At 43.6% G+C, this 11,844-nt stretch overlaps 1 protein-coding gene across 1 annotated transcript; it reads right to left on the bottom strand.

Moving 5' to 3' along the window:
• Positions 1-665: 665 nt before the first annotated feature.
• Positions 666-3,092, bottom strand: LOC118563632 (zinc finger BED domain-containing protein 1-like). The gene is made up of 3 exons (XM_036138716.1): positions 1,629-3,092; positions 1,361-1,439; positions 666-1,106 (listed from the first exon to the last, which is right to left on the bottom strand). The coding sequence occupies exons 1-3, from the start codon at positions 3,090-3,092 to the stop codon at positions 718-720; spliced, it is 1,932 nt and encodes a 643-aa protein (XP_035994609.1). The 3' UTR covers positions 666-717.
• Positions 3,093-11,844: the final 8,752 nt, after the last annotated feature.

Here is an 11,844-nt window from a genome sequence, read left to right as displayed (position 1 = left end):
CCATCATGGCGATTCGATTCAGTATCGATTTCCTGACCCAACGATTCGATTATTTTTGATACTCAAGAATACACCACGATACGATACGATTCAATTAATTGGTTCATTTTCTTACCTTACAGGCTAGACAATGTTTCAAATTTGAAATAAATAAATGAAAGCTGTAATATTGTTATGCATTTTATTTGAGAAACAGCAAATAACGGAAGTAGCAAAATTGTACTCCACCTATAAAATACCTCATTCACTGAAAAATAATGCCTCTGTGTACTAGATTCTGAAAGGCCTTGCATCAAAAAATACAGCACAAAATCAGTGCAATGAGTGCAAAAGTGCACTAGCAGATTAAGTACCAAAATAGGCCTATTCTACATTCACTATAGAATAACAATACTCAACAAAATCAGTGCAATGAGTGCAAAAGTGCACTAGCAGATTAAGTACAAAAATAGGCCTATTCTACATTCACTATAGAATAACAATACTCAACAAAATCAGTGCAATGAGTGCAAAAGTGCACTAGCAGCAAATGGTAACGAAAAATACCCCTGTACTTTATTCACTATAAAATAACAATACACATGAAAGTACATTACCAACAAAAAGTAACAAAAATATAGGCCATACTTTACTTAAAAGTAATAATGCTTCTGTTCTATACTGAAGGGGTTTGTAAAAGAACAGTTAGTAAAGCTGTAACATTAAACTACAGCACTGTTACAGTTCAATACTTTCAATTGTGCTTCTTGACAGATTTTTCTTTAAAAAAATTAGCTGGTCCACATGCTCAGCGGACAAAACACTACGTTCTGAACGCACAATGTCCCCTGCTGTGCTAAACACACGCTCGGATGGTACACTTGTACCAGGTATGCACAAGTAGGTCTTGGCCAGGTCGGCCAGGAGAGGAAACTCGGCCTGGTGAGCTTTCCACCATTCTAACACCTTACCACCCAGGCTCAGAGATGCAATATCTCTGTACTTTCTAATTTCATCGTTGGCTAGCTCTTTGGATGTTTTCTTCCTGAAACTTTGGTCCTCAGTGCTGAAGGAGTCGCCAAACAAGTCATCCAAGACTTTTGTTTTCTTGGAAACTGGTGGTTTTTCTAAATTAAACAAAAAAAAAAGACAACAGAAAGAGTATAGTTATAATCAAAGTATAATATGGCAGTAGGCTATAATCATACAGTACAGTTTTAGCTTATTATATACATACATAAGTGTGTGTGTGTATAAATATATAAAATGTGCATGTATAATATAATATCTATATAACATTTATAAAGTATATGTGGTATGAGTAGGTTAAAGTAGGATCTTTATAATGTAACTGAATACTTGTAGAATGTATGAACAGTACCTTCCATAGTCTTTGTTTCCCACACATCACACATCTGGGCATGAGGAGGTGTTTTCTGGTCCTGGGCCTCTGATTCATTCTGTAACGGTCACAGATACATACACACTCATAAGAACCAACTTACTACTACATAAGAACAACACCAAACAGTTCAACGTATTACCTTAATCACAACAACACAATTAACAAGTACTACAACTAATAATGATAAATAAATGAACTTTTTACTGTATTTAAAAAAAAAAATATGATGAGAGAAACAACCTACCCTCTGTTCCTTCAGCTGTACTGCTTCTTCAGCAATACATTCAAAGGTTTGGTTTCTTCTTTCATCACTCAGGAACGGGAGCTTTTTAAACCTAGGGTCCAAGGCAGCTGCTCGGAGTAAGAATGGTTCCTCGTCCACATACCGTTCTCTGAGATCCTCAGCCATCACTCGTTTCATGTCTTTGATTAAGGGAGTGTCGTCTGGTGCACATTCAAAATGAGTCAGCAACTTCGTTCGGAGGGGTGCGATGACTGACACTGTGGGTTGCTTTTCTTCGCACATGAGCGTGGTGACAGCTTTCAGTGGGGCCAACAAGCTAACCATTTGCTCTGCTGTGGATAGGTCACTTTCCGTGAGAGCGTGAATGTCGCTTGCACCTTTCCTCAGCTTCTTGTCCAGGAGGGTTGCCGTCACCGCAGGCTGTTGCTCCAGGAACCGCTCTAACATCTCGAATGAACTGTTCCACCTTGTCTTTACGTCCGCTTTAAGTTTGTGGGACGGGAGGTCAAGTAGTTTTTGTTTTTCCTTGTACACTGTGGTGGCAATTGAGCTGCGATGGAAAAAACTCACAATTCTCCTAACTCGACCCAAAAGCCTGTCTGTGGCTGTGATCTTGAGGCCATCTTGAGTGGACAGATTGAGTGTGTGCGCGAAGCACATGATGTGGGGCGACATCCCGGCCTCTTGCCCAGCCCTCTTCATATTAGATGCATTATCGGTGACGAGGGCTGGTGCTTTGTCACTCAGACCCCACTCTTCACACGCAGCTCGTAGAACGTGTCCGATGTTCGCTCCTGAATGTGTATCCGCAAGCACACGCGTCTGTAACACATTATTGTGCATCTCCCATCCGTGGTCAATGAAGTGGCATGTTACTGTGATGAAGGATTCTGTAGTGCAGGAAGTCCAACCGTCACATGTTACAGCTACGCGCTGTGCCTCATGCAGCGCTTGAATAACAACATCACGAACTTTGGCGTATAATTTTGGAATCAAGGATTCACTGAAGTGCTGTCGCGAGGGAACGCAGTACCTCGGCTCCAGAGTGTCGAGCAGGTATCGGAAGCCTTCGTTCTCCACGACGCAATAGGGCCGTATGTCTGTACATATGAAGAACGCGATTGCCTTGGATATATTCACCGCCCTCTTAGAGCTGTGTGAAAACTTCTGAGGGAAAAATTTTGTCAGTGGCGAAGTAGAGGGCTGTGCTTTTTCTTCGCCTTGGACACCATGGCGTCTTCTCAGGTGAGCAGACAAATTAGATGTGTTGCCACAGTAGCGAATTTCGCAACGACAATATCTGCATATAGCCATATCCTTCATCAGTTTTTTTCCATCCTTACGGAACCCGAAATGCTTCCACACAAACGACTTGAACCCGCAAGGGGTGTGTAAGTCATCTTCTTTTTCCTTCACCACGTCTGTCTTGCCTACCTCTTCTTTCACCTCCGCTTTCTCCGCCATGTCTGTCTTGCGTACTGTTTACGCGACTGTGTGTGCAAGCGGAAAGAGGGTAGTGGCTAAAAGAAGCTAGGTAGGAGGGCAAAATAGGTTTAGCGCCACCGCAGCACGGGAGTAAGAATTACGTCCAGGAGCAAATGGATAAAAATAGACCGAAGGAAAAAAACATGAGTCGACACTCTTGCGGACGTGTCGATGCATCGGATCGTCGGCTGTTGGATCGATGCATCGATCCAAAACGATTATTATTTACACCCCTAAAAAAAACAGACCTCTGTTTTCTTCGATTCCCATGTTGATAGGGTTATTAAAAATAACCCCTTTTATCCTAGAATGAAAACCACACAACACAAGTTTTAGACTGTTCAATAGAAAAGGACAAAAGATACCCAAACGGAGAACTTCACTCCCTGAAAGTTTGGTAGCGTCTGCGTCGGGTCATTTCTCTCCTTTTGTTTTTATTGTCACACATCAAAAGAAAAGGTCAGGAGGATTGTGTCAGGAAATTACAACATGGGGGTTAAAAAGGGTTAAAAGCTAAGAAGGAAACAATTGGAATTGCAGATGGTAATTATTCACCAGCTTCATGCACAGCTGGATAAGGAAGACATTCCTTATCTGAGAGAACCATTTGTTATTCCTGCCTAACGGGTAAATACAACAAAACCTTTCTGAAAGCAAACTCTTAAACAAACCAAATGGCTGTAACGTAATAAAAATATAATGATTACATTCACATTTTTTCTAACACATGTACTTAAAGGTTTCATCATGATGTACATAACTTTTTTGAATTTTGGTGCTAGGTTTTATATTTTGTGTGATTCTTGTTGTGTATGACAGCAAATATATGCTACTACATATATTAGGACAATAACAAGAAATTTAACTTCACATTTGCCTTGTAATGTATCATGTAGGACAAACAATGTTTAAATGACATGTTTTGTAAACCCCACCACTGCTTCTCATATTCAAGACAAGCTTTTTATATTTATAACAGTAAGACTCCTATAGTTCTGTTACTGAACACTAAGACCCAAGTTATGTACTGTTTGACAATGATATTATGGTCGAATGAGATTAAAAATAAAGTGCCTATGCTTATGCTGGTGTAGATTCTCAGTCATGCAGGTCATGGTCATTCCAAAATAAGCAGTAGTGTAAAGCTTGGTACTCATCTTTACTCTAGACCTTTTGAATTTAGAAAGCTTCCTGGAGAGAAGGCGAAACGTCTTCAACTACGGAATGCCTATGGTTATGTTTAATATGAAAACTGTCATGGTTTAAGTTTTGTCTGGCTTCTTTGTTATTTTGTAGTTCACTTAGCTCTCCCTTGCTCAGCTTTAGTCACTCCTCTGGACACTAATTAGTTTTCATTCCCGTCACCTGTCAGGCAGCAATTACCCCTGATCTGTTGCCACCTGTGTTCACCTCTTTATAAGACTCACCTCATTCTGTTCTCGTCGCTGGTCCATAGCGTTCACTCCCGCTCAGTCTCTGCCAGAATTCTTGTCAGCTCAGTTTTTTGTTACAGTCAGCCTGAAGACTTCCTTCAACTTGGTTTTTTGTTACAGTCAGCCAATAGACTTTCCGTCAGCTTTGTTTTGTTCCAGTCTCAGCCTAGATCCAGTTCAGCTCTGTTCCCACTCCTGTTCTCATCTCCTGGTGAGCTGTTCCGTTCTCAAGTGCATGGCTCAGATGTTCTGCTCTCCAGTGCACGGCTCAGATGTTCTGCTCTCCAGTGCACGGCTCAGATGTTCTGCTCTCCAGCGCATGGCTCAGTGGTTCTGCTCTCAAGTCCACGGCTCAGAGGTTCTGCTCTCCAAGACCTCAGTTCAGATGCTCTGTCCTGGTCGCTAGTCTTCGGCTCCAGAGTTCCTCCCGGTCAGTTTCTCCACACGGCTCCTGCCGGCCAGCTTCTGCACCCAACACCTCCGTCTGTTGAATGACTCTGGTCCCATCATCATCCATCTTCCACACTTTTCAATAAACTCACTCTTAAGAACTAGCTCTGTGTGTGCGTGCTTGTGTCCGGGTTCATCCTAGACAAGTATCATAACAAAAACTTTTAATGAATCTTTGGTAAAAACCCATTACAAAATTAAGTGTTATGGTTTGTGATCAAACCAACTCATTCTTTCCTTAGAAAAATAACATTATATTGCAATGTTACATCAACTCACAGAAGAACATACATTAAAAGTACCTTTAACAAGTGCTCTGAAAGATCCTTTTGAAAGGAAGTTCTCTACCTCCAGAAGATGACCTAACTAGAACATGATCTATGTGTATTAAAAAGATGAATACATGGATCTCAAAATTTGACACGACAAAAATCTTTGTTAGATTTCTGGGCACTATTTCGCTCAAAGCATTTATCAATTTTACAATAAGCTTTGAAGAATACAAAATAAAAATAATGCCCTATGGAAAGAAAAGGAAAATAAGTACAGTTTAAACACATGCTTCATTTTTTTTACCTTAAAGAAGCTTAAAGGTATACTATGCAACCGCCGTTGATTTTCCAGCGAGGGCGAAAGTAAAAGTGCACTGTCGTAAATATGCTCAGCTGTTCTCCTGGTTTCTCCGTCAAGCCAGGCGCAGTTGTTTTGAGCTTAGCAGACAGGCGAACGCAACGAATCCCCATGTCTACTAACACAGTGAAAGTATGAACATGCACACAGAGAGAGAAAAACCATTCCAATGCAGTGTTTCCCCTAGGAATTAGCTTACCGGACGACCGGCGGAGCGCGGGGGAGAGAGACAAGCTTTGCGCCGATGACCGGCTGAGCGGAGCGGGGGGGGGGGAGACAAGCTTTCGCCGATGACCGGCTGAGCGGAGTATCGGGCTTTGCGCGCATATCGGGTTAGTTTTATTTTTTTATTATTATTTTTTGGGAATGAGGGAAACCCTACAATGTTACTTACAATCGCATCAGCAGAAACGCGAGGTCCGCGTCAGCCTTGCAGCCTTCTTTTTCTTTTAGCTCTCGCCATTCGGAAAAAGCTTGCCCGATGTTCACCCGTGTACGACTCCTCTCTCTGTCCAGAGCCTTTTTGCTCTTTCTTGCCTGCTCCGACATGGGCTTTCGCTGTTTTCTTGCTGGTTCCGCCATGATAACTGCACAAATATCGCCACTGCGCTAGCAACGAGCACGCCTTTCACTGGGGGCGTGTAGCAGTTCTCGACGTAAAGCAAGACCGACTCTCGCGATGCACACAAGACTACTGAGCCTATGAGTGCGGGCCGAGGGCTATTGCAATGGCGTACCGCGCACGTGACGTCACCGCCTCAAGAGCAACGCCCCTTTTGCCGCTTAGGTAGGGCAGACAGGTACAGAACGCCCGTAGCAGCCAGTTATTACACGCTCAACAGAATCAGCAATATGACCGACTTTGCAGCCATTAACCTTTCTCAAGACGATGTCCCAGGCGCACAGATTACTGGTCGCACTGTCGAAGAACACACCAACGTTCAGCTCAAACGATGGCTGGAGTGTCGAGGGCTTAAAAAGACCGGAAAACGGGCCGAGTTGATCGAACGGTAAGCTTTGTTTTTTTTTCCTGCGCGGCGATCATGGCGTCGTCGGCCGTTTTTTTTGTTTGTAATCACCGTCCAGGGATCGGTATATATTTAATGTTTGTCTCATTTGAAATATTTTTGAGTAGGCTATCCTGGTAGCAGGGTATTATGTTAGCGCCTGCTACCATGACAGCCTATATGCTATCATGGTAGCAGGCGCTTCATTATTAACATGTCGGCCACCAAAATACTCTTACCTGTTCACTACTTGATGTCGCTGGAATTGGGTCAGGATGTTCTTCGGTTGTGCCCTTTCCTCCGACAAAATGCTTGCTACATATGTAGGCCGACCGCACCCGTGTACCAAGCGCACACATTTCTCCTTGGCACTCTTGAATTTCGGGAAAGTAATGAAGAAAACATCCTTCATATGCGGCGATCAGCGTACCTCGAGTCGCTGTTGCACGTCCCATAGCAACAATGTTTATAAACCATGGTCTTAGATTTTGGAAAAAGCAGTCTTTTAAACGAGTACAACCTAGGCTAACGCACGTCTCTTCCACAGGAAAACAGCGGCGGGTTTGGGAGTTTGCCCTACTGCGTACCACGTGATGTGACGTCATCGTGACGTTACGTTTCTAAAAATAGCTCGCTCACGGTACGCCATTGCAAGTGCGGTATTTCCCCCACAGACCATCAGGGCGGCCGAGAAAACCTTTGTTCAACCTGAAATGACTCATTTAATCATCCAAAACGGTATGGAACACATTAACTGAAAAATGTTGCATAGTATGCCTTTAATAGCAACAGCAATAATTTGACTTCAAAAACTTATATTTCACAATGTTGTTGGAGTAATCTTTTTAATCAGTAGTTTTGCTCTATAGCTTTGTCAGCAAAAACAAAAGCTAACTGACTCTATTGTGGCTCACTTCCATATGTTCTTGAAAACATGACCATTTTGAGTTAAAATGGTAAGCTTTCTTTTAAAATATATTACATGGTGGTATTACCTGAAACCAAAAACATTTTACGTTGTAATGATCAGAGGAAGCGGACCCAGAATTCAGCCAGACCAGCAGAGGTTTCTTTAAAAAGAAGGATCTTTAATAACAAATCAAAAACAGAGACAAAATCCAAAAAGCCTGTTGCACCTAAAACGGCAGAGAAACAAAGAGTCCAGTTGGGCAGGCAGGGCAGGAACATACAGAACAGGATGGCTCAGATCTCTGGAGACAAGGGGTCAAAAATCTAAAAGCAAACCAATAAACAGAAACTTGCAGGAGGAGACTCACCCATACTCAACAAGACAACCTGGCACTGATGTCTGGTCCCAACAGTTTATAAGGAGGTGGAGGCAGGTGAAACCGGTGAGAGGTGATTGCAGCAGGGGAGGAGTTAGGCAGGTGTGCAGAGTAAGTAATTAGACCAGATATCAGTGCTGAGGCCCAAAACAAGAACAGAGCAGAAACCAAACCTAAAAAGCTGACATGACAATTGGACAGGAACAGAAAGTACACCAGTCTTGAAAGAAAGAAAACATCCCTGAAGAATAAACCTAAAAGATAAAGTAAAGACTAAAACGGATTACATAACAAGATAAACTAACAGTAAACAAGCTAAACAGGAACCTAGACAAGACAAAACTCAAAGCAGCCAGAGAACCTAAGGCAGGAGAGGAAACAAACTGAGCAAATAAACATAAACCAAGACGGAAACCAGAATATTACATACGTAAATCAAATTGGACTTTTTCCATTAAGATTTGCATGAAAAGAGTTTTTCTAGCAATGTTTGTCGAAGGACATCTCTTTCACCTTGGTACTCAGAGCAAAATCTCCAAGTGGCAATTCTGTCAGCATAGGTGAGAATGTAGATGGCCAAGCTCTCATCATCCATGCTTGCTATAGCTGATATGTCAGTCTACAAGCACAATGAAATTATGGTTATATAAAAAAAAAACACATAAGCACATGATTATTAATCTTTACAGCAGAATGTATGATTAAATGCATGACATGTTTTACAAAAATTAAGCTGCTTATCCTTATCTCTATATCTTTTTGTCAGCTCATTAACATCTCATTAACATCCATAAAGAACATTAGCAGTCACAGGCCCTGTTTAGAGTACTTAAAAATTGTAATTCCCATGCCGCACCACTAGTAGTGCTGTGATTTTTGAGGCTCCGCGTCATATTGCCCAGAAGAAGAAAACAGCGGCTGGCGGAGGCCTGTTTCGGCTGCAAACTGTTGTGAATAAACCCACAGCTATAGCTGGAAGTCCCCCTAAGCAACAGTTAAACCTTGTAGTGTGTAAATGGAAGGTACAAAGGCAACGCAAACCTGTTTTCACAGTAAACAGAGCCAGAGACTGTACTACAGCGATGCAAGCGCATCCAGAGCATAGTTGTTAACCATAAATAATCACTGCCAAATTGATCAAATTTCAAGTAGACAACTTACTTGATATGCATGACTTACCTTGTCACTCCTCAGAGCAGAAATACATTCTTTCGACAAATGATGACTTCTTAAAAAGAAATAATCTCCCTCCGTCTCTCCTCTTCTCCATGACACTCAAATATCCCGCGAGCTGATGCCGGGTTATGTTGCGGCTTTGTTTTGAGGAGAAAATTATCTCGTTTTAGCAAGATAAGTCTCTTATTAAAACAAGAAACTTTCGCCGTTAAAGGGAGAAAGTTATATAGTTATAACTAGTTGCCTTGTCAGCCGTCTGGAAGCAAAACGCTTTGGTACAATCCTTGAAAGTCACGTGACCTTCCACAGCCAGAAGAGGCAGCCTGTGAGCCTGTGAGCCTCTGCTCAGGGCAGCCTGTGAGCATGTGAGCCTGCGCTCGGGGTTACAATTCAAGAAAGTACACATACAAATCCTTTTACGCATTTGTGCATCTCACGTGGCAGAAGTGTAGCAGGCTTGTAACCAATGATTTATCTGAATTTCTGGGTCTTAAAGCGAAAATACTTCAGACATAAGTGTCTCTGTGTGTGCTTACAGATTGATCTACACATTTGCAAATCTTAATACATATTTGGAAATCTCAGTATACATTTGTAGATCTGAATACAGATTTGTGGATTTTTTACACATTTGCAAAACGTATTACACAAAAGTAGTTTTACACATTTGCAGTTTGTTGTACAGACACACAAATCTCCTCAAACATTTACAGATTTATTTACACATTTTCAAATCCCATTGCACACACACAAATCGAGATACAGACACACAACTCTCCACACACATTTGCAAATGTTAAAGCTATTATTTTGCCCCCATAGGTTGTCTCTGTGTTGCCCTGTGATACACTGGCGACCTGTCCAAGGTGTACCCCGCCTCTGGCACATTGACAGCTGGAGAAAGGCATCAGTATCCCTTGGAGCCCCACAAGGGAGAGATGTGTTAGAAAATGGATGAATGGATAACAGGTGTAACTGCATATAATTGTGATAGCTGCTCATCCCCTCCAATCTTAACTACCTGTCTGCAGAGTTATTTACCTGATGCGCTTTGGGGCGGTCCACTGCAGCAGTGGACCGCCCCAGCTCCAGCTCCACGGTGTCCACAGCTCCACGGTGGACAGTCTGGCTTCCAGCACCTACCATGGAGTCTGTGGAAGTAATTTCTGGAAACCAAAAATTTAGAGGCTCTGTCCTAAATTTTGGAAAGACTGGCTCTGTTCTAGGTGCTTCATTAGAAACTGTAGTGCTGTTCTGTGATTCCAGCTCACTGTCATGACCAGAGTCAACCTGGTCTTGTGAGGATTTCACCTGAAGGATGGGGGACTTACTTCCCTGGTGGAACGCAGGCTCACTAATATCAGGAGTTTTTAGCTCCTCGATCTCAGCTTCAGCTTTCTCCATCTTCACTTTAGCCTTTGTGTGCTCATGTTGACATCCTAAAATGTGGCTTACAACAACACTATTCTTTCAGTGTTAAGATGCTAAACCTTTTGGAATTACTAGCTTAATAGTGCCTGCTTGACCTTTCTTTAGGAATTACTAGCGTTTTGGGCAAGGCTTGACATTTTTAGGAATTACTATCATTTTAAGCTTATGTTTTTCACCTTCCTTTTAAGGGTAAATAGCAATTTAACTTTTTAAGCACCCCCTTTGTACACAAGCAAGGTTGCACTTCAGATTAACTATATTTTAAGTCTGGGAAAAAATCTGTTCCACACACAACAAAAATTAAGCTTTTAAAAAGTCTTAGGTTAGATACTGGAGTATCTAACTCCTCTGGACTGGAAGTTAAATTTGAAAACGCATAACTATGTACCCCTCCCTGGGCTGCCACCTTACCGTGGTGGAGGGGTTTGAGTGTCCCAATGATCCTAGGAGCTATGCTGTCAGGGGCTTTAAGCCCCTAGTAGGGTCACCCAAGGCAGACAGGTCCTAGGTGAGGGACCAGACAAAGCGCAGCCCAAAATGCCCCTTATGATGAATAAGATTATTGGACCTCGTGTTCCCTCGCCCGGACGCGGGTCACCGGGGCCCCACTCTGGAGCCAGGCCTGGAGGTGGGGCACGTTGGCGAGCGTCTGGTGGCCGGGCTTTTGCCCATGGAGCCCGGCCAGGCTCAGCCCGAAGAGGCAACATGGGTCCCCCTTCCAATGGGCTCACCACCTGTCGGAGGGGCCAAAGGGGTCGGGTGCATTGTGCAACGGGTGGCAGTAGAGGGCGGGGACCTTGGCGTTCCAATCCTCGGCTGCAGAAGCTGGCTCTTGGGACGTGGAATGTCACCTCTCTGGTGGGGAAGGAGCCTGAGCTTGTGCGCGAGGTCGAGAGGTTCCGACTAGAGATAGTCGGACTCACCTCGACGCACCGCTCTGGCTCCGGAACCAGTCTCCTTGAGAGGGGCTGGACATTCTTCCACTCTGGAGTTGCCCATGGTGAGAGGCGCTGAGTTGGGGTTGGCATACTGGTTGCCCCCCCATCTCGGTGCCTGCACGTTGGGGTTTTCCCCGGTGAATGAGAGGGTGGCCTCCCTCCGCATTCGTGTGGGGGGATGGGTTCTGACTGTTGTTTGCGCTTATGCGCCAAACAGCAGTTCAGATTACCCACCCTTTTTGGAGTCCTTGGAGGGGGTACTGGAGAGTGCCCCTCCTGGGGACTCCCTCATTTTACTGGGGGACTTCAACGCTCACGTGGGCAATGACAGTGGGACCTGGAGGGGCGTGGTTGGGAGGAATGGCCCACCTGATCTGAAC

Source organism: Fundulus heteroclitus, chromosome 7 (genome assembly GCF_011125445.2).
Source record: "Fundulus heteroclitus isolate FHET01 chromosome 7, MU-UCD_Fhet_4.1, whole genome shotgun sequence".
NCBI lineage: Eukaryota > Metazoa > Chordata > Actinopteri > Cyprinodontiformes > Fundulidae > Fundulus > Fundulus heteroclitus.
The sequence above is the reverse complement of the archived record's forward strand: the minus strand, read 5'-3'. Positions and strand labels throughout refer to the sequence as shown.

Bases quoted from the DNA above. Each gene is read 5' to 3' on its own strand.
- LOC118563632 (XM_036138716.1), bottom strand. From the start codon at position 3,092: ATGGCGGAGAAAGCGGAGGTGAAAGAAGAGGTAGGCAAGACAGACGTG. The intron at 1,440-1,628 runs GTAGGTTGTTTC...TGACCGTTACAG, and splicing joins TACAGCTGAAGGAACAGAGG to AATGAATCAGAGGCCCAGGA. The intron at 1,107-1,360 runs GTACTGTTCATA...TGTTTAATTTAG, and splicing joins GGAAACAAAGACTATGGAAG to AAAAACCACCAGTTTCCAAG.